Raw genomic sequence first — 23,953 nt, 5'->3', positions numbered from 1 at the left:
CTATGTTTTAACAGCTATTTAAATGTTCTGGTCCTCAAGTTGCCACTTGCAAAATCATTAGCGTAATCACCCATTTTACAGATGGGCTTTCTAAACAGATGTTCAAATCCTACAGTAGTAACAGTAATATAAGAACTCATATTAAAACAACTGTAATGTTGAAATTAAGGAAAAAACAGGAAGCATGAAAAAAAGGAAAAATATATATTCTATAGAATATATATTCTGTTCTATGGAACACCTTTTAGCATAATTTAAATGTTTATACTATAGCTTCACTACATTTTTCTAACTAATTCTGAAACATTAGCCTTACAGAAGTTCCCTTTGGTTTAGTTGATCCATTGAGGGGGAAAAAAAAAAAGAATTCTATCTTATTAAAATGCTTTCTGCAACAGTGATGCAATTTGATGCTCTTTTTGGTTTTAACTGTTTACTTAAGTACTCAGTCATAATCAATAAGCACTGTTCCAGAATTGTGCGGAAACCCAAAATGGAGGAAGCTGTGGAATTCCTTTCAGAGCGCTCAAATACACTGGTGAGTAAACCCACTTTCCTCTGGAAAGGGGAGGATTGTGGTTTTCCCAGTTCGATGATGATCACTTTTCTCTGACTACTGTTACGTCATGCTTTCTAGAGGCAGATCCTTACAGCTCATTATTACACTTCTGAACAAGCAGGAATGTTGCTTTTGGAAAAAATAACCAATTACTGGCATTCTGAAAAAGTAACTCAGAGGTAGATAGTTCTTAATTTTCCTCTAACCTCAGCCCTCATTTCAAATTTCACACTGTCAACGCACAATAGTCTCAGCATGATTCTCAGGAACAAGAAACAGACACAGTAAAGAGCAGTCAGAACAAGACTGTTGCCCTGTCTGCCTTCATCCTTGGTTCAGGAAAGGTTTTGTTAGATGGAAAGTTAAACAGTTATATTCCTCAGACTCCATCTCTTTATCATTTCACGTGTATTTTGTAATTTGGTGCATCTTCTCAGTTTATAAATAAATATATGTGGGAGTCTTTATTAAAACATTGGCAGACTTTTATTGCCTTACAGTTTGGCATTTTGTATTGCTTTTGAAGTATGTTTCAAGATACAGTATATATTTGAAAGTTTCTAAAATAGTACCAGATTCTAAAACCTTGGTTTCCTTTAGAAGTTTAGTAGGAGACTAAAATAATCCAAAACATTAACTATTTTTAGATTGCAGTTATAAATACTACTTCACTTTATATATTAAACCAATATAAAATCATAACAAAAGTTCACTTTTTAATTAATTTCCTTTTCAGGAAATCAAGTGTAAATTCATATTTTTCCAGTGCAGAGTGGCTTTTATTTTTTTTGATATCTTAGTAAAAACTGCATTTTCAAAGCTCCTGATTTAAAATCCTAACTAATAATGACATAGAATTAGTCTATTTATGGCTACAAAAAGCAAGCCTTGTTCTCATTATGCAGTAAGTACTAGATCTGTTTATAGATCTGACATTTTGTTGGAAGTGATCCAAACCTATAGTGCTATTATTCCTCAGTAAAATTTAAACAGCTGTAGTCATGTAATTCAAAACCCTGGAAGTCTGCTGCAGTGCTTGTTCTACTTCAGTATACCATGAATGCAGGATGCAGCCAGTCATATAAAGGATTCTCTTCTTCACAGAATGAAAGAAAGACGTGAACTACAAACCTGAATGCAACCTGAAAGGTCCAAATAGATGAGCCTGTGACAGCCTTTTCCAGAGCTCAGGTACAGTAAACCTTTGTCTGTGAATTTTCTGCAGTGAGCTAAACTCAGATACTGTAAATTGGGGAAGCTGCTTTGCAAAAAAACCAAAAGAGAGCGCAAGTTATTACAAGGGTATGTTACAGAATCGATAGAACATAAAATACCACAGTTAAAGTATTCTGAAAATTACTGTAAAGAAAAGATGTTCGATATGAAATAGAATTATCTCCTTGCTGAAGTTTGAAAGTCCCTTTCTTCTGCTGCACTTTTTCCTCTGCTCCTTGTACTGCAAATTACTGGGGAATAGCACTATCATACAACATATTTCACCATATGAAAACAGTATCATTTTAAAGTTATCTCAAATAACTGCAAAAGCATACTTTTTAATTAACTGGGATTTTTGTGTGCATACTTTGAAAACTAATAGACTTTTCAGTATAAGTTTGCTGGACTCTCTTTGCCATTGATTTTACAAGCAGTGCCTGCTAGAAATGAAAACCAGAACTCTAACAAAGGACGTTAAAAGCATAAAAGTACAGTTAGAGCTTCTTAAGTCATATACTTATCTAGAAGAGTACTATTAAAACAATCTGAAAAATTGAAAGAGATACAAAAGGGAATTATCCAAAAGTGAATCATCCAGTGTTAGGTTTTGATCAGTTCTTTGGGAAACATTTCTTTACACTAAACATTAGTTACAAGAAAGCAAACTATAAGTGGAAAATGTTAATCAACAGCACTCTGTAAAAAAAAGAATCTATACTCTGAATACACTTAAGTTTCCATCTGCAGCTTTGGTTTATAACATACTGAAAACTATTCATTTTACTGAACTATATTTCTAACTGGAATAAATAACAATTGCCACAAGCACCACAAATGAAAGCATACAGAAAATCAAAACCTAGAATTAGGACCTACTGCTCTGGTAGACATTTAGTTGTAGGGATATAGTCATGCAGTTCTGCAAGTCAGCAAAAGTAGGCATTTTGAAGAAAGATGGGAACACCCACTGAAGAGCTGACTGCTTAAGGAGTGGCATACATTTTTGGAACTGACTTTATACTTTCAATATAGAGTGGGGAAACACGCTAACTTGAACTGAATGCAAAAAAAAAAAAGAGATAGGAAGCTGGAAAAGAACATTAGTGTAAAAAAAGGATAATACAAAAAACCTAAGAAATTAAATATAAGATTATATTTCATGGGGAAAAAACAAACAAACAAACAAACAAACAAACAAACCAAAACCCAAACCAATGTGCATCAGAACCAGATATCAGAATATAAGGGCATGTGTTTATGGTGTGTTCTTTTTAATGGAAACATTTAATTCATATTAAATACAGAAATAAAAGTATCCTTCTTTGTAGAAGCATAAGCATTTTTGCATTTTAGTGACATATTCCACAGAAATGAGTAGGGAAAATCAAACTCAGAGAGAGTACAATTCCAAACTTATCTGACAAAACAGATAATAATTTAAGAGATTGGTTTTTATACTCTGGCAGTTCTGAGTCTTTTTAAAGTATATCTTGCTACAAGGTTGCACAACTTAAGACACAGGGAAGCCTTTCTTACTGCATTTTGAAGACTGTGATCAAAACCTTCCAATACTTTTGAAGAGACACTGATTTTCTTTACAGGTCATATGACCCATTTTTATGATCTGGGAATTTTATCACATGCCTTCTTCTACCATTTTTAAAGTGACAGCTTTCTTAAAACTTAAGCTTGAGCACACAGACTACTAAAAATCCTTGTTTTGTGTTACAGCTAAATTCTGCAGGAATTCTGTCATACTGATTTTTCAATTAATTTTGGCATTAGCAATGTCAGGATCATTGGTTTAAAGCAATCTGACAAAATCACCTCCTGACATTTATTCCTGATAGACAATATTCATATCTACCACATGCAACAACTTTTCGGAGGGAAATTGTAGCTGATGATCTGTTTTGTGCAATACGGAGGTTAAAATGCTTGTATAGAACAGTAGGAGACATCAAGAATGACCAAACGGTTTTGAGCACACTCAGCCTACACTTCACTTGTTCCTTGTTCCAATAACAGACATCCGATATACAATAGCAAACTTCATGTGCAGTATTATGAAATGCAATACTGCCACCTCTGAGAACTTTGTATTAGTTACTTTACTACACAGGACCTGTGGTGAGCTAATGCTTTTGAGATGGCACATGAAATGTTTATGAAATTTGTCTGCTATCAAAATCTTCACAGGACAGCAACTTTTTGTACATCCCCATAACCTCAGAAACAATAAGCTTTGCTTTTTGTCCAAAAATTGTCAGTAAAAACAGTGGTATCTTATGGTTTTAAATCAGAAGCATCATGCGTGACTGGGAAAATTTCTTATTAACAAGGTACAAGTTAACTGCAAAATATATTTTGTCAGTGGAGAATTTTTCTTTTCGTTTTAAACATTTTATTGCATTGAAAGCTTCACCTGCTCTGGAGAATTCTTTCTTGGGTATGTGCTATTTATGCATCAGAAGAAATGAACGGTTCTGACTTTTGGTGGCAATAGCATGCTCAGGTAACCAGAATAACGTATGCTGAGATTACCTATAGAACAGCTGTTCCAAACTTCAACATAAATATATGGAAATTTAAAAAGAAAAAATATCAGCCAACATGGAGAAACACAGATTATGATAAGAATAATACTGATGAAGAGATGAGTGGTAAGATTGGAGACACTAAATGGAAAACTGCCAAAACAAATGTTAGTTATATGAGGATATGGCATTATAGACTAAGAAAAACAAAAGTCAAAATGTATTACACAAATACCAAAGAAAAACATGTTTCTGGACTTTGTGGGCTGCTGTTGAAAGGAAGACATTAGTTTTCCTCATAAAAAAGAGAAACAATGTACAGCTATCTTCAAATCCATATACATCTTTGTGACGGCTGCTATTCATGGACCAGCATGTCTCTTTTCTGTATGGCAGTTTTTAATGCAGCAATTCTACCTACCAGGCGGACTTCAAGTCTCATGGAGGGATACACGCAAAACAGGAATGGCAGACCTCTGTAAGAATGTAAATTCTCTGCCTTCAGCTCACTGATCTTCCAAATAAGAGTTTGGAATAACTCTTTCTTTTGCAGTTGTCACACAAGGCCTTGGCTCACAGAATACACATATCCACAATCCTCTCTTGCAAATATAAATTTTTAAGAACATATCTAACTTGCAAACTTCTTGCATCATCATGAGTAACTAGATATGTCCAAGAAATTTTTGGCTAGCATGTTCTTTTAAAAGTTTCTGTAAAACTCTGTGAAATATATAGCGTAATCTAGCATACATTTTTAATTATACTAAAAAGAGAAAAGAACTGCTATCTAAGTCAAATGTATCGGGCATTTTTTTCATTTTGCATAGCAGACAGAATCCTGTAAATCACTCAAAAATAATATTTCTACTACATATGCCTCTAAGTTTCCTGCAAGATTAAAACAAACACACTTTTGTATTTCTGTTTAATTTTACCTTGACAATAGTCGTAGTGTTCCATTAGTAATACCTGTATATGACAGATTTAAATAGAGAAGAGATCTGCAACCTTCTGATATGAGTCTCATCGATTCATCCTGAATAATAAAAAAAAATTTCCAGAAGTACATTAGAATTATATTTGTATTCATCTATCTTACATTTTTATGCAGAATAACAAGGGAAAAAAACATGAATAAGTATCTTTAAATCATCATAATATTTTTTATACAACACGGCCATTTTCTTTGGAAGCCTCAGAGTAGAATACTGAGAGACACATGATGCTACTGTTACTCACTTGAAGTATGGTAATTTTAACATTCCAATTCAAGAAAACATTATACACTACACAGTCCTACAGAGCACAGGGGACTTCTCACATGATTGAAAGTTAGCACATGTCTACATATTTTGCTAAACCAAGATTCTTGTTAGCCAGTCTTGGTATCTAAAACCACTGGTTAATTTTCTCCATAAGCTCTGGTATACTTCTGTAACTCCCTAATATCATTTACAAAATGCTTCCTCTTTAGTTCTACCCTCTAGGTGGAACATTAGATTTGAGTAATTCTAAGGCTTCCATGTTTTATTGGCCTGCAAAAGTGGTACTACCTAGATTGTTCTATATATCATTCCATTAGAATATAATGGGAACAAACCTCCTAGTATGAAGAATGTTTCACAATAAATGTCCATATAATAGAAAGGGAAAAAGTCAGCACTTATACATGGAAATGTAACAGTTGAGTGTCTGTCTTTTGCCATGTTGTGGTCACCTTTTTAATATTTCAGTTAGCAGGCAAAAGGACCATCAAGGTAGCTGGAAATTCAATACGAATCAACTTTAAAGAGGACAGTTTGTGCTTTTTAAATATACTCCTGCAACAAAGGATTTGAGAGAGGTGATATCAGTAAAAATAGGTATGTTGACGGAAGATAACCATAACCTGAAGAGAACTGAAGACATAGAGAGTGGTGAGAAAGCATTAGGGGGATAGCACGATGGGGAAAACTCTGAAACCTTCCATATGAAAGCAGCACAACCAGGGGTCCATCTCAAGTGTCTGAACGCAAACACTTGTAGCATGGGAATCAACCTGTAGGGATCAAAGTTCACGCACAGGTGCAGAGCTATGATTTCATTGGGATTCCAGAGATGCAAAGGGGTAGCACACACACCTGGAGGGCTGCAATGAATGGTTATAGAATATTTAGGAATGACAGCCCAGGAAGGTGAGGACAGGTTGCACTCTATGCAAAGTTATGCTTAAATGCACGGAGCTTTGCATTGGAATGGGTAACAAGGCAGTTGACAGCTTATTTGTAAGCATTAGAGCTAGACCTATGAGGATTACATTGTGGTAGGTGTCTGCTACAGACTGCTTGATTCAGAGAAGAAGGTAGATGAAACTTTCTTTGGGCAGCTGAAGGAAGCCTTACAATTGCCTATCCTGGTTACTCATGAGAGACTTCAACCGCTCTGATATCCACTGGAAGAACAATATGGCTGGGCACAAACAATCCAGGAGACTTCTACAGTGTGCTGAAGACAATTTCTTGATCCAGATGACTGACAAGTGGTCTAAGGAACATGTTCTTCTGGACTTGTTTCACAAACAAGGAAAAACTGGTCACAGACGTGAAGAACTAGAGTGACATTGGTTACTGCAACCATGAAAATGAGTTTTAAATCCTGAGAGAAGAAAATTGGACAAATTGGAGAAGAAAAAGCCTGAACCTGAGAGCAGATTTTGGCTTGTTTAGGGATCTGCTTAACAGGATCTCGTGGTTGACAGCCCTGGAGGGCAAAGGGGCCCAGGAAAGCTGGTTGATCTTCAAGGCCAAGGTACTCAATGACTTTTTTGCCTCAGTTTTTACTGCTAAGGCTTGTCTTAAGGCTTCCCAGGTGCCTCCCAGGAGCCTACTAGCAGAGTCTGTGGGAGTGAAGCAATACCTATGGTAGAAGAAGATAATGTCAGGGAGCACCTGAGGAAATGGGACAAGACAGGATGCATCCAACAGTACTAAGAAAGCTGGCTCCTGTCACTGAGAAGCCTCACTCATTTTTGAAAGGTCATGGCAATCAGAGGAAATTCCTGATGACTGGAAGATAGGAAATGTCACATCCATTTTCAGGAAATGGAAGAAGGAGGATCGAGGAAACTACAGGCCAGTCAGCCTCACCCAAGTCCCTAGGAAGGTTCTGAAGCAAATCCTCCTTGAAGCCCTGTCCAAGCACATGAAGGATGAAAAAGCGATAGAGAACAGCCAGCGTGGATTTACCAAGGGCAGCATTCCTCATTAAGGCGATAGTTTTCTATGATGAAATTACTGGATCTATAGATAAGGGGAAAAAAGCGGCTGTTGTGTATCTTGACTTCAGCAAGGCCTTCAATGCAGGCCACAGTATCCTTATAGCCAAACTGGTAAAATAAAGGCTGGATAAGTGGACTTCAACGTGAGTGAAAATTTGTCCGGGCTGCCAGGCCAAAGAGTTGCCACGCCAAAGAGTTGCCACCAATGGTGCTAAGTCCCATTGGTGGCTTATGGCAACTGGCATCCCTCAAGGGTCAATACAGGGACCAGTACTGTTAAATGTCTTTATAAATGGTTTGGATGATAGGAATAAAGTACATTCTCAGCAAATTCAATTTGCTATTGCAAATTTGATATTCAATATCAAATTATTCCAAACTGGGGGGGAGCGTCAATACACTGGAGGCTAGAACTGCTATTCAGACAGATTTAGTCTCGAAAAATGGGCTGACAGAAACCTCAGGAAGTTCAACAAAGGCAAATGGAAAGTCCTGCATCTGGGATGGAGCAACCCCATGCATCAGTACAGTCTAGACACTAGACAGAAAGCAGCTATCAAACACACTGACCTGACAGTCCTGGTCAATAACAATTTCAATGTATATCAACAGTATGCCCTTCTGAAAAAGGTGGCCAACTGTATACTAGGCTGCATTGCCAAGAGTGTGATCAGCAAGTCCCTGCTATCCCTGGCATCACCTAGGAATGTGCTTACTGGTGTGTACCAAATGTGTAATGTAGAAAACAAATGTAGAAAACAAATGAGAACTTCACTGAGTGTCTCTGAATCCTACTAAACTCCATTTTCAAAGTACTTAAGAACACAAGTCTCTACTTTTAATTGGGAAGACTTGTGTACCCAAATAACCACAGCACTTCAAAAAATCTTCCTTCTTGGTATGAATTAGAGTTCGTGGAAAAAGTCTGTAGTACTTACATTTAATCCCTGGCATTCAGACAGATTTAAGTCTTGCAAATTCTTACATTCACCTAAAAAGAAAAAAAAAAAAAAAGTCATATTAAAGGTGAACAGTTAAAATTCTCAGTGTACAACACAAACGTAAGAATTCCTATTACAGATTCAGCCCATCTAGGCCCATCACCCCGCTGCCAAGAATATCCCCACCCCTCACAAATAGAACATAGCAACACAACTAAAATCCAACCGAGCTACAAAGACACCTCCCCCAACAACAGTAACCACCCCAACCTTTCAACACTCAACCCCACCAACAACCACCCCCACAATAAGCACCAAAACCATCCCTGCCCCATACCCTAAAACCCGTCAATCCCCCCAACCCTCCGGAAAAGGATCAGCCGCTAAACACACCGAGTAAACAAAAACCACCAACATCCCACCCAAATACACCATGAACAACACCAGAGCTTCTATTACTGAGAGAAAACACAAAAACCAAAAAGTAGAATACGAAGTTGGAGTAAGCTGTCCTGAAGAAATGTTTCTTCTTACACTCCATCAACTAATGGCTGGCTTAGGAACCAAGCTGTTTTCAGTCTTATATTACCAGAGGACCAGAAAGCTACCTAATTAAGCAATCTGGTGTTCAGAAATGCCAGAATTAAGTTTTCCACATAGGTTTATCTGTCCCTCCCACCCATATATTACGACATCGGTATCTAATTATATAAGTGAACAATCTTTTCCCTCTGAAAGTAGAGGTGCAGCAATCAGACCAATTGTAGGAAGAGCCCTGCTTATCTTCTGCAGGTATGGAATTTCAGAGAATTTAGCTGCCTGAGACAGTCTCTTCTGTGTGCATATAATCTGTTATTTTTAGAAACTCCTATTTTGCAGAGATTGTTGAAATTCTAACAAATTAACAAAAGATAGATGTCTGAGACTAGAAGAAACACTTACACATCCCTTCAGCCACTCTGCCAAATTTTGAGTCTATCCTCCAAGGTAAAGATGCAAAAACTCCTGTTAAACATAGTAATACTTTTTGCCTTAATCTGATCTTCAAAAATAACTGATCTGTCTAAACTGAAATGAAAAAATAGACCTCATACAGATACCTAATATGGAAAATGCAGTATAAAAGGTTTACAGAGTTAAAAGAAATATATTAAAAAAATCTTTAAAAACACATTTTCACATGGTAAGCCAAATACATGTTTTCAATTGCAACCAAGCACTAGTACAACAATACCTCTGTATATTCTTTTCTACAGGGACTGTGACTTCATTGATATCCTGTAATACTGTCTAACTCAGTGCCTTTTTGAAGAGTAAGACAATACTGAGAGGGACTGCACAGCTCAAAAGAACCTAACCAATTAAAATCATCCTTAAGGCTGCTAAGCCACAGAAATTACAAACCTCTTATACGTTTTTTGCCCTAGCACTAAATGAGACAAAATTACCTTTTTACATGTGAACCTGTATATGCTACCAAAAGCAGCTGCTCATTTTGGTATTATAGCTGAGTATAATTTAGTTAGCAGACAGAATGTAATACTAGTAAAAAATTCCAGTTCAGACCCAGGAGATGAAAAGGAATAGGAAAGAATATTTCCAGAATTATTTATTACCTTTCCTCCCCCAAGTTCTTTTTCTATTTCCAAGCTCTCCTGGATAGAATGAGCTATCACATTATCAGAACGGTGAACAGTTCAAAACAACACAGAGGATCCCAGTTATGATTCAAGTTATTAAAACATGTGATCAATTTACACTGACAAGCATATAGGTGCCAAAAAGTAACAAGTAAAATTTAATTTTTCATGTAAGGGACAAAGTTCTCAATGCAAACCCTCATTCACACTGTGAACTAACAGAATCTGAATGCAGATAGACAACTGGCAACTACAGGAACAAAATGGAGAAACCAATCAATGGGTTTTCAAAGGTAATATTAACAACTGGCCACGTGGATTAGAGGGACGCAGTAGCATGCATAGACAGGACTGCTTCATCTATCTAATGAGTAAGAACTGCACAAATACTGAGAATGCCCTACAGTCGAGATGTGGTTTAAACTGATCTACCAATTTGTTTAAAAATGAAAAATTTCTTTGCTTTCAGAAGAATTTTACCTGATATTAGTTGATTTATTGTGCTACCTTTCCTCCAGATAAAAACAAGTTTTTTGAGCCCAAAACAATGGTGTTTTAGAAACAGAACATCTGTGCAATGATCTGCACTCCAGACTGGGATTCAATACCTTCCCAGGTGCTAAGGTCAAAAAGGACTGAGCATAACACAAAGAAGTCCACAGTCATAGAGAAAAAGTAACTAAGTAGTTAAGCCAAACAGTGAAGAATTAAAAAAAAGTTTCAGAAGGAATGATACTGACTAGCAAAAGTAGGAAATTTGTGAGATGGAAAAGTTAGAAAATAAAAAAACCCGAGGGGTTAAAATATTTCTAAGGAAACACAACCTTGTGAACAAACTTCACTGAAAATTAAGGAAAAGGGCAGTGGACAGGAGTAGTATGGGAAATTCAGGAGGGAACATAGGCCAAAAAATTACTATGAATACTGAAGCAATTTGGAAACGGTTGCAGGGAGCAGTCCTTCTCTATCTGACATGGGCCATGAGATACACTTGGTAGTAGCAGGGCTAGTTATGATAACTGGGGCTCAACCTGAAAACAAGTCCACACTTGAGCGCAGTCTGAAACCGGGGGTTTGATAGGCACTGGATAACTTTCCCTGGTCTGGCTCTGTATGTGTTCAGTGGGTCAACACCCAGAAAGCTGGAAAATACCAGCTTCAAGCTCCTCTTTGAAGCTTATCTTCCAAGATGAACTTAAATACAAAGAAGATTCAGCCTGATGCACTTTTCCTGAATACATGAGAACCTTCTAACAAAAATCAGTTAGAAATTGGTCCATATAGTTTCCCATGTTTAATCAAAATGAACAACAGTAGACCAGAGACAGTAAAAACAACAAAAAAAGAGATAGGACATTAAATCTTCAAAGTACTTGTAAAGCTCCAAGTAGTGTGATGATTGAGTACTTGACTGAATGCTGCACATTATGTACAAGCCTCCATGAAAATGCCTGTTTCATCTGTACTAATGTTTTACCTTTCTTCCAACACAGGGATCCCACATACCCCAGCTGTGCATCCTCAGATCTGTACAATACTGATTAAGACTATCCAAAAATTTCAACTGTTCCAGCTGTCACAGAAAATAACTGGGGCCAGCTGAATGTCAGGATGCAAGTAGTTACTATTATACTACTACTTCTTCTTTGTAAACTGTCTGACTGTAGGAAGACAAGGAATAGGAGTCTGAGAAATAATGAAAGGGAAAACATCTTAAGGAAAGCATCTAGCACTGTTAAGCGCAATGCCCGAGGCCTACCATGTGATATATACAGTTATCTTCATGAGAAATACCTAGATTGTCAGGAAAGAAAATTGATTTTTGTGGCACCTGATTGGCCAGAGGATTTAAAACACATGCTGCTAGCAAGAAACAGGATTCGTAAATTGAAGAATAATATGTTTTCCAAGTATAAAGTACTGAAAAGTCTGGATTTACAACAGAATGATATATCAAAAATTGAGAGTGAGGCTTTTTTTGGTTTGAATAAACTTACCACACTCTTACTTCAGCATAACCAAATTAAGAGTTTATCTGAGGAGATTTTTATTTATACACCCAGTCTAAACTACCTGCGTCTTTATGATAACCCCTGGCATTGCAACTGTGAACTAGAAACTCTTGTTACAATGCTACAGGTTCCAACAAACAGGAATTTGGGAAATTATGCCAAGTGTGTGCACCCAATAGAACTGAAAAATCAAAAGCTAAAGCAGATAAAAGCTGAACAGCTATGTAGTGAAGAGGACAGGCAGGACCCCCAAAACATAAGACAGGAGAAGCCCGAAGCTGTCAAACCAGAATTTGATTCCTCTTTGTGCCACATGTATGTGTTTCCTGTACCAACTCTGAACTGCAAAAGAAAAGGTTTGTATCTGTCCTTATAACTGAATTAATGACTTTAATATTCTTGTTCCCATACTACATTTATACACATATTATTTACAGCAAATATAGTACTAGTACTTGCTTTACTCACTTTAATACTGTTAATTGTTTTCCTCTTGTAACTACAAGCAACAGGTACGAATTATTTCTGCATTTTACCTCTACTCCGCAGCCCCAGTTCCAGATATTCTTTAATGCTCTAGTGTAAGATATCCAACAAAAATCAACAGGAATAAAATTAAGCACGCTTAAGTTACTGAAGGACCAGCATCTCACTAGTCCTGATTTTACAACTATAAACATACTAATCAATCAAATTACAGCTGTGCTGAAATTGTTGTACTGAAGAGAAAAGCATAGAGTGCCTTTTCTTCTTTCCAGTGTACAACACAAAGATAGCAACAACTTTGACAGAAGCGAGCTGTGAAGCAGGACTGGAGCAGCCAGCTGTGCTTACAATGCCCAAAGGAACCTGACTGCAAAGGAGACCCATTGCATCCTCACATTTTCTGTGCAAGATTTCTTCTACTAAGGAAGAAATTGTGTGCTTTTGTTCATAAAGAAATACCTCCTCTGTGTTCTTCCTCCCAGCATCCAGCAAACATTTTGAAGTTGAAGGGCCTTCAGTAAATGTTTTTCAGACACTTGGATCCATTCCATTCCTAAATCCTTCTCAGGCTCCTAAAAGCCACAGTTAAGCCTTAAGGGTAAACCAGCTGGGGCATATATCAACACAAAAGTGCACATTTATTCATGCTTTATATTTCCTGTATTTTATCCCGTGATGAAACAAAGGAAACAACAAAACAATTCAGAAGAGAGTCGTTCTTTAACATTACAAATCTGAAATAAAAAGCATTACTAGAAGTAGCCAAAATTGGTAGGATTTTGTCACAAATTTTGTGAAGCATAGCCTGCAATACCAGATCACTGCAGTGGTATCAAAGAGATGAGCTGAATACAAGAATACACTCAAAAACTTTTGGCAAGAAAAATGTTACTTTTTTCTCTAAGTTCATTGAAACATTCAATGTGGTCTGCTCTTCATTGGATTTTCACAGGCTTTTATGGTATTTTTTAAAAAATGGTTTGCTGTCTTTAGTACTAATAATGAAGAAATAAAGTTACTTCAACTTCTGCATGAGTGTACTATTAGGTACAGGGACTCCATCCTTCAGATCAAGAACTAAGTATATCAGTCCAGGACTTCCTGAATGTCTAGCATGGACACATTGAGTACGTTCAATATTTTTTAGGAAGTATCAGATCTACTGTGCATATGCTTGACAGCTGGATGCAGATATCCCATGGACATGTGGGATTTCTGAACATATGGTAATCTTTGATGAAAGCATTGTACTTACTGTCTTTGCATATGATTACTGTGCAGCAGATGCACAATTTCATTGGAATTTTCATCAGAAATAGGAGTATAATGTATCCAAAATGCTGGGAAAACACAAAAAAATTATCTAAATCCACATGGACAATATTTCAGAGTAGGAAAAAGGGGGCATCAATTGCCAAACCAGTAAGATGACATGAAAAGCTGCAATCCATTATTCCTTTACAATGGAGGGGATGGAATGACAAGCAGTATACCAGTACTATGTATCTCTAAGGAGATATGACAACAGGTCAGCAGCTTTCAGTTAATGTCAGAAAGCTCATGGAAGAAACATCTTAAAAATACATATAACCATGTGTATGTTCTCCTTTTTGAAGAACTTCTTATTTTATCTCATCAGACCAGTGATATGTCAGATCCTTCAGTACTTCAGAATGAAAGTGTCCTATGTCCTTGATTCTCTTTTATCAAAAAAAGCAACAAAAGTTGGAAGCAAAAAGTAACTTCTGTTTGCTTTTCTGCAAAAGAATTTGTATTTGCAAGAGCAGTTGAAAAAAATCTATTTTCTAGTACTGCCAAACTCTCCAAGTCTCTAAATTCAAGCATTATTCACATTCATTTGGTGATAAATAGGCCCTGAAACTTTGACATCTGCACAAGCAGGAAGCACTCCAAACAGAGCAGGCTGGAGTAGTTATAGTATTTATGTATTTATAATACCAAAGCTCTGCTCAAAATCAGATATAAGGCAGGAAGACTGATACACTGCTTTAGTCTTGAGAATACCTCAGAACTTCAGAAGTACACTGACAACACAAATTTCAGCACAGATCCAGAAACTACTTGCTTTCATTCAAAGATGGTCAAATAAGAGATACTACTCATTTTCTTGTAAAAACAGCCCAGGAGTAGAACACTCATTGAGTAAACATAATCCTGGAGATTAGATTTATTAACATTACCCTGAGAGGATTCAAACCACAGTTTGCACTTCTCAAGAATGTGCCCTTACTACTGGACTAGAAGCTATTCTTTCTGTAACTCTTTTGCAAGGAACACTGTAAGGATACGTACTCAGATGACTGAGAGGTGCTTGGCTACTTAGGTAATGCCAATGATACAAGTAAGATAGAGAAGTAGATAGACAGAATGCCACTATGCTGCCTGGACATAACGACTGTAAGTATTGTAACGAATATAAAGTCTTAAATATTACTAAAACACTACATAACTGTAACTGAAGAACTATAATTATAACTGTATATATTACTATAAATACTATAAAAACTAGCATTTTTATTGCTGATAAAATTTAGAACATTTTACCTTTTGGGAACACAAAACAAAGGATGTAAGACAGCACACTATAATTTGATTATGGAAGATGTTCATATACCAATGAACATTTTTTTATATAGTTACTCTGGTTTCTTTTCTTTAAATGATCAAGCACTTCACACATAATTTTATTAGTATAGTATCTTCACTACCTACCCTATCCCTATGCAAATGAATAGTAGAGTTCTATTAAAATAAAAATACAAAACACAGAAAGAGGCTTTACTATAAGCATCAATGAAGAGAGCAATTTTCACATGAAATGTATAGATACAAGTGAACAAAGCAATGAAATTCAGAAGTTGAAAAAAACATGTTGACACTAGCAGTGAGGATAAAAGGGAAAGAAAACAAGAAACAATGCTAGACTGACAAAACTGTGTGTGGTATGCAACTGTGATACCTAAGCAGTAAGAATAATCTAAAGCTGACACAAGTTATATCTTTTTCATTTTTTAAGATTTAAAGAAAGTTCCAGGTAACATACCTCCAGATATAGTTAAACTTGATTTGTCCAGCAACAAAATTAGACAACTACGAGCCAAAGAGTTTGAAGATGTCAGTGAACTGAAGATATTAAACCTAAACAGTAATGGAATAGCTTACATTGATCCTGGTAAGAATAATTTTAAATATTCATTAAAAAGTTATTTGTGTTTTATTAATTACAAACTTTGATAATGTCTCTATCAGATATAAATGTGGGAAAAAAAGAATTTAAAAATCTAGAAGTTGGTGCAAATTTTACCTTTTGTACCACTCAATTCATAGATTAAAGGTTTGCACTGAAATGTATTCATCATGGAAATCAATAAAGAGAGACTGATTTCAGCTGCCCTTTCTTAATACTAAACCAACCAAGTATAAAAATTTAATTCTGCAGACTGAAGGCAAATCATTTCCCAAAATGCTAAATAGTTCAATGATTTTTTAAATATCTTTGCCAAATCTAAGAAAACTTGTCATATAATGAGGGTGCTTTTAAATTATATTGGACAATAAAGTAATAGACAAACCAAAAGGATTTAAACTCTTTGGGGTTAAAAATCACTACATATAATTGCTATTAAGTTATATATTATTAGAACTCAAGTGGCCCTGTTGGCATTTTGCTTATTGCCTGTGTGTATTTGGTTTTTAATTATGAAAGCAAACACAAGGAGAGAGAAAGTATGAAGCAAAAAGACCCTTCTCTAGTAGCATTTTGGAAATTAAACTGCAGTAGAAAGTGATAATATCAGTAAAATGGTACTTATGAGGTTTAACATTAGACATAGTCAATTTATTTAAGACTTCTGCCATTAAATGAAACAGTATACTTGCAAAACATATGAACCGTTCTCTGAAATGTGACTCAGAAGCATTATTATGAAGCTCCATGTTTATTCCATATCTTAAAATATTAATTTAAAGGTTCTACGCACACACACATACATACAAAAACTACTAGCCCTGCACGTTGTCTAATACATAATAAATTTCCATATTCCTACTTCTGTATCACGGCAGTAACAGTAGACTTCTATGACCAAATCAAGCATTCATTCACCTTCACTGTCCCTATTCTACACTCATGCATGCTCTTTAAGTGGTTTATAACTTTACCAGCAGTACAACTCCCCTAATGTCAATATATTTATACCAATATGCCACTTGTCAAGGCACAAGCCATATTTTAAAGTTCAGTGTTTGAAAAGTCTTTTTTGTAGGCTTTTGCCAAAAAAATTAATAAATGTATAATTATGAAAATGTTTTTCCTGTTGCAGATATGCATGTTTTGTTCTAACTTATCTTTATAAGGTACCAATAACTATTTTTCTATTGACTAGCTGCTTTCTCAGGTCTCAGTAACTTAGAGGAGCTGGATCTATCAAACAACAGCTTGCAGAATTTTGAATATGGAGTACTGGAAGATCTTTACTTTCTGAAAATACTGTGGCTGAGAGAGAATCCTTGGAGATGTGATTACAACATTCATTATCTTTTCTACTGGTTGAAGCACCACTACAATGTTCACTACAATGGCCTAGAATGCAAAATGCCTGAGGAATACAAAGGATGGTCTGTTGGAAAATATGTTCGAAGTTATTACGAGGAGTGCCCAAAAGACAAGCTGCCCATTTATCCAGAAACTTTTGATCTGGAAAAAGATGATGAGGAATGGGAACGACACAAAGAACAATCAGTTCAAACAGTAAAGAAGCACGGTGTAATTGTCACTGTGATAGGCTAATAAGGGAATTATTTTTTTTTAAGTACATTCAAATGTTTGATACTCTGACAAAGAAAAACATGCTGTTTACATTTTTTGTTAATTATACTGATTGTTTGTAGGACTACCTGCCTACAAAGTTCTGTTTATTGCAGTTAATAATTACAGAATGGCATTAGTTATACAGCATCCTTCATCAAGTAATTGTTTCTAACAATTTGTTCTGGACATTCTTGTGAAATATTTTGGCAAATATTTGAAACTATACAGTAGAAATCGATAGACATAAATGTACATAATGGGGTGGGGAGGAGCTGTCTTATGTATGAACACAGCTTATAAGTTGACACCGAACTTTCTGCAGGATTGTGATCAAGACACATTTTTCTTGAATGTATTGACAGTTCTTTGTATCTATCAGTTTCCTGAAATATTCCCAGAAAATATTTCTAAGATTTTTGTATTAGCTTCCTGTTGTTTTATTGTATACGAAAAATCAAACTCAAGACTAAACTTAAATACAGTTCTAGAAAAACAGGAATGGCACTCGTTATACTGATTAGAATTCAAACCCAGAAGTTGGGTTCTACTTGCTGACTTACCAGTGTTCCTGCTCAGTCTTGAGTAAATAACTCAGCTTCTGCCTCTTCCGTACCTGAGCTGCCTGAAACCATGAGTAGCCAAGACATGTTTGGTTCCCAACATCCAGCTCCACATGCTCGTATTTTCCTTGTTTGGTTTTTGTAGTAGGCAGAGCTGAAGTCTTTCTAGGAGATATTTTAGGTTGCCATGTCAGTTTGACACAGCTTACATAACATCACTTCTAGGTGAAGAGGACCACGTGAAGGCTGCTGTGGTCTGCATCCAACATGCCAGTGCCCATCCAAACTGAAGGTAAGTATGCTTTTGAGTGCTCACTAAAAGTGTAGGACATTCTCACAGTCCACCCTTCCTCCAGTTCATTTGTAAAATGTACATTGTAGCACCTCCTTACCACACAACTGTCTATGTGAATATAGATTTATTAAAAATTGTGATTATTCTAATACTATGGTAACAGAGCCATACAAATGCCCCAGCTAAGTAGACAATATCTCTAAAGATAAAATTCCTTGCTACACAATATACTGGCTAAAAGTTCTTTTACAAAAAAGCTGAATGACTATTCTTAGCTTTTAGAAAACAGTTCTGTTTTTTTAATTTCTGCATCAGTTAATATTGAACTAGCAGAACTAGTGCCTCTTAAAGGCAGATATTATAAACCCCTTTTTACACATGGAAAAGATAAGTAACTCCTCAAGCTCACATGGTGGACAAGTAGGAGATGCTGGGTTAAAACTTCAGTATTCCCAGCTCAAGCCCTAGACCAATCTCCTGCTCTTAGATCAGCAAGAAATATGTAAGTGCAGGATAGAGATTCAGAGCCAAAACTTTAAATATCTGTTGGCTACCATGGAAGAAGTTCTGGAACACTCCAGGGAGAAAATTTCCTCCTTTAAAGATCTGCACACGATAACAGTACTTGTGGATTCCTCTGGTGCTTTAGCCACAAGCCCAAAAGGTCACACATTTTGTTTTAGAAGTGCAATACAAAGCACTCAGTGCTTTTATGCTAACATGAAATAAAAGAACATAAAGGAAAAATTCAGAAATTATTAAGGGTAGCAGGAATGCCAAAAAATCCTTAAGCAAACACATCCTATTATTAACTGCATTCCTTCATGTCCTCCATTATTCAGATTGTGGATATATTTAATAGTGCTTTACTGATAAACTGAATAATTTAGCCATTTCTTACGCAACATCTTTTAAAAACTTTATAGCAAATACAACAGTATCTGACTCATCCCTGCTCCTGGGAATATCTTAAGCATTATCTTAATTATTAAAGGTTAATCTTGATAAGATGGAACACACATGAAAATCCCATTTGGCCAGTAATATTCACTAAACGGGGCATTTTCTAGAAACTTAAAAGTGCTGAAAGAAAAAAAATCTGTCATAAGTAGTAGCCAGCATGAAGTGAAGAACAACTCCTCCTCTCAAATTCTGGAGGATTATTTCAGTACAGAATGGAACTACTGGGAATGATTGAAAAGGACAGACAATGGAACCGCAGCAAATCATCTGTTATTGGCAGCACAGCCAATGAAGAAAAGCTGAGTAGGAAAAAATGAATTTATAAACCATGTTAGGTTAATTTCTGCAAACAGCATTAAGAAAAAAAACTAGCTTGAGGTAGGCTAAAGTCTGGGTAGAAAAGGCAATCTAGGAAAGGAATATAAGATAAAAGCTGGGTGAGAGGCCTCTGATCTCTCTAGTCAGCAAAAGGTTACCAGTTGGAAAAGCAGTGGAATAATACTGAGGACCACAAGCAGTGGCCTAATTGTTGTAAATAACAAGTTCAAAGGCCCTGGGGATTCCTAAACAGATCACAAAATCTGCCTCTTAGGACCAAGACTAAAACCCGGAGGTCACAGTGATATATAGGACAATTGTTCAGTAGAAGCCAGAGTTAAGGGTGTGTGTGTGATCTTTCAGGTTTCTCAAACAGTGGCACCAGAAAGTGTTGCATCTGCTGAAGGTTCAAGGGTGATGATGACCTAAACATGCCGCCTATATCTAACAGCACAAGATGTTTGGTGACAGCTATTAAGTGTGAAATCTGTAAGTGAGGGACATATCAACAAGGACACTCTAGGGGAAGATGGTTTAACAACTATCCACCAAATAAAGGTTTCAGTGTGAACTTGTGAAATCAGTGTCATCTCAGAAGCTCCGTGAAAGAAACACTTGTGCAATAACACCAAAATGAAATTCAATACTTAAGAGCAGATCTGTCTAGACCTCTAAGAATCAACAAGTGAAAAGACTTCTAGCGGTCAAGAGAAGAAACGACGGAAGTTTTGAATGCTGGAATTGTCCTTGCTACTATTTTCCTTAGATGGTCTCTGGAACCTTCAAGGAGTAGCTAGAAGTTCTATTCTTTTAATTGCAATGCACTATAATTTTATTCCTTACTGTCTAAAGCTATTGCATATTTCAGTTTTTGCAATGACACTAGAGAATTGTTATAAAACAGATATAGAAGTATTCAGGTGGCTATTTAGTTTCCTATAATTTAAAAAAAAGGGGGGGGGGGGGGAAGCCCTCCTTGAAAAACTAGCTGGAACCCATTAGGGTTTTCTGCACGTTGGCATTTTCAGACACGGATACTGAGAATGTGTCAGAATAGACACAGAATAGTAATTGCAATTCCAATTCCAAATAATGTAAGTACACAAGAATGAAAATATTAGATTGGGGCAAGGGTAATATATGCTAGTATGTTCTTCTGACAGTGTCTGGTAGCAAATTCTTTGAGAAAAGACTGTATCAACAGGAAAAGCATATAGGAACTATTAAGATAGTAAAGAAGGAGGCAGCCCAAGGAAAAAGACAAAAATATATTTGAAAAATGTACATATGGGGAAGAGGACTAACAGTTGATAAAAACTTCAGCATTACAGGGTTAACTGCTATTTCTCTGAGCTTCTCCAAAATGTACTGTAAACTAAAGTACACCCTCCATGAAACACCATAGCCACAAACCACAATGTAATGTTGAAATTTCTTTGTTCCTGTACTATTTAATCACAAAAGTCCCAGAAGCACTTCCATGTCTAAAAGAAAATCATGGGCCTTCCTCTTCCTTTACATGCTTTTTAAGTCCTTTCTTTCAGTAATCTCTCTCTTGATTCCCCTTCTTTCTCTGTCCATATCCAGAAAATAATTGTATGATAGTGCATTGTCTTCCTGATATGCCGCATATATACTGGGAGTGCTGTCTTAAGGGATAAACTACAGTGCTCTATAGAAGCAGTGCCCCTCTCTCCACACAGCACACATGAAACACAGAAAAGATTATTTTGCACCATGTTTTCCCATGACAGGGTGCAGGAAAAATGGACAGTTCTGTCAATACTGTGACCACTACTGGGAATAAAACACTTCAAAAGTTTCCGAGGAAATTTTAGCTCCTGCACTATGAATATGAATGGCAGCTTTTAAATGCAGTTCCCAGTCACATATTGAAGTCAAACGATTCTCTAAGATCACTGAGTGGGTGGAGTAATACCAGAAACAGCTGAGCTGTAATCCATGCATCTCATATACTCATTTTTCTTTGGCACAATAACACATTCATCTGCCAAAGACAGTCTGAGCTGGAATCATACAATATTCATATGTAGATATTAAACAATGACTACTATTTCATGCATACACCACATACCAAAGTTGCAGTACATAAAAACAATTTTTTAAATTGCAGCTAATTCATTAATTTACAAAAAAATATTAACATGATTAGCCAGCTGAACAGACCTAAACCCCAGTTCATATCATTGCTGTTTTACCATTAACAATAAAAACATGTTGCCAAAATCTGTGTAATCTTGGATTTATTTGGAAAGATGAGGTCAGAACTGCAGTTCAGGGAAGTTCAAATGAAAAGGTTCATCACATCTGTAGCCTATAACTGCACAGACAGTTCAATGCAATTTGTTAGTTCAAGAAATGTCAAAGGAAGAGAATTTCAATATGATTTTCAATCACTAAAAAAGATAGAGAAATAGTTTTGCAGCAATTTTAAACCATCCACAAGAGCTTCAAAAGAACGGCACAAGTAGGCTGTATGATCAGTATCAATGAGTTTTAACAGAAGAAATATGTTAGTAATCTAAATAGCAATAATACACTGATATAAATGTGTTTCATTCTTAAAAAGAACTACTGGCTAGCTTCAAAGTTAGAAGAAACAGCTTTAAAAATCAATGTTTTCTAAAAGCCCCTGTGGACCGTCATACATGATTCATCACAATTAGTTTAAAATTAATAGCACTGAGTAGATGTAAATTGACATGATCTTTGATTTTGAGCCTACAGAAAACATAAATTATCAACAAAAATGGGAAATACATAGTTTGTAGATACACGAATTTAGTGTCTTTGATATGTAAGGTAAATGGAGATGGATGGCAATCAACATACTAATATTCTGACTGATATAACCAACATGATGATAATTTTAAGTTAAATTATTTTAACTAGATATGAATCAGTTAACCAATGTGATAGAAAAGGCAGTGTGTATATAAAATTTAATTCTATCACAACTATTCTTTACATGTTTTTAGCTTTAAACACAATACACATTACTATGGTTTTAATTTTGTACTCAAATACATGCAGAAAACAAAATCATAAAAGGATTTAACATTTCTAAGTACAGCCCCCGTAAGGGAGGCGACGTGGCTGTTTATGATTTATTTTGGCTCGCTTTCTTTATTAGCTGCCAAAGTTCATTGTAATATCAAATTAAATTATTTCACTGAACAACTTGCATGCTGATATCATTGAGAATGTTATTTTATCCTGTGATTTAAAAGCCAAGACCATGATCAAATAGACTTTTTATTCTTGGCCAATTGTTCTTTTCCGTCACTGCTCTAGAGAGCAAATTGTTCTCACCCGTAATTACACAGTCACTTTCTAAAACAAAAGAAAACACACTGAAATTGTTATAGGCTGCATCAACAATTTCAATCATGTATTATCTATTATAAATATACTAGATATACTATAGATATACTATACTAAATATACTATAACAGTATATACTATTATAAATAGTAAATGCATTATAGTCTCAAAACATCAAAATATGCTTTTTATTTCAAAAATAAACACATTTTCCTTTTCTTTTTTATGCATTTGCATTCAGTTAAAGTGTAGGCTAAAAAAGAGTCAATCAGTAACATCCTCCTGCTTGAGAAAGACTGAAGTAAAACTGTGCCAGGAATCAAAAACATTTCTTGGGATCTTGCCTAGCTGTAGCAGAAGAGTTTTTTCTCACGAAAACACTACCAAGAGGTTTTAAAAATGGCTGAATAACAGTTAGGATGCAGGTAATTCCCAACAAATCAAGTAAATTTTCACAGCTAGCACTGAACCTCTAACACTGATCATAAAGGCTTTTATTTTCCTGCCCACTTCTCTGCTTAGTGGAGCATGTAACTGTATGGAGAAAGAGATTACTGACCTGACACTATTGCAAAATGCTGTCAACAAAGGGAATTAAGCTCTAATCACACAGTCACATGTACTTCCACACCTATTATCAGGAAGGACTAAGATGCTTTTCTACATCCAGGGTGACTCTGTTCTGGCAGTAGAATCAAGTACTTGTTATTTGTGCTAAAACTTGAACACCACATTAATATCTTGAACCACGCTTGGATTCTTTTTTTTTTTCATCTGTGAGCCTCTTTTTGGAGGCCAGTAACTAGCAGTATACCCTAGAGGTCAATACTGAGTCCAGTCCTGTTTAACATCTTCATTAATGATCTGGATGATGAGATAGGGTGTACCTTCAGCAAGTTTGTGGATGACACCAAACTGAGAGCAGTGGCTGATACACCAGAGGGGCATGCTGCCATCCAGAGGGACCTTGACAGAGGCTGGAGAAATGA

General features: G+C 36.0%; 2 protein-coding genes across 5 annotated transcripts in view; one reads left to right on the top strand and one right to left on the bottom strand.

Moving 5' to 3' along the window:
• FBXL13 (F-box and leucine rich repeat protein 13) overlaps positions 1-23,953 on the bottom strand; it is a 93,512-nt gene that overhangs the window by 38,391 nt on the left and 31,168 nt on the right. For 2 of the 3 annotated variants that reach the window (XM_052788949.1, XM_052788951.1), the window contains exons 10-12: positions 8,512-8,564; positions 5,253-5,353; positions 1,691-1,820 (exon numbers count right to left, since the gene is read on the bottom strand). In XM_052788949.1, the coding sequence (XP_052644909.1) occupies positions 1,691-1,820; positions 5,253-5,353; positions 8,512-8,564 (284 nt within the window). The remainder of the gene's footprint in view (positions 1-1,690; positions 1,821-5,252; positions 5,354-8,511; positions 8,565-23,953) is intronic. The other variant, XM_052788950.1, reaches the window with a different exon arrangement.
• Positions 1,555-17,941, top strand: LRRC17 (leucine rich repeat containing 17). 2 transcript variants are annotated; one of them, XM_052788962.1, is made up of 5 exons: positions 1,555-1,750; positions 9,394-9,501; positions 11,648-12,522; positions 15,690-15,845; positions 17,059-17,941. In XM_052788962.1, exons 3-5 carry the CDS (start codon positions 11,766-11,768, stop codon positions 17,460-17,462), a joined length of 1,317 nt encoding a protein of 438 aa, XP_052644922.1. In that variant the 5' UTR covers positions 1,555-1,750; positions 9,394-9,501; positions 11,648-11,765; the 3' UTR covers positions 17,463-17,941. The 2 variants fall into 2 exon arrangements, with proteins under 2 accessions (XP_052644922.1, XP_052644923.1); XM_052788963.1 differs by lacking the exon at positions 9,394-9,501 and having other exon boundaries at positions 1,609-1,750.

Source organism: Harpia harpyja, chromosome 6 (assembly GCF_026419915.1).
Source record: "Harpia harpyja isolate bHarHar1 chromosome 6, bHarHar1 primary haplotype, whole genome shotgun sequence".
NCBI lineage: Eukaryota > Metazoa > Chordata > Aves > Accipitriformes > Accipitridae > Harpia > Harpia harpyja.
Note: the sequence above shows the minus strand (reverse complement) of the source record. Positions and strands in the feature narration are given on the sequence as shown.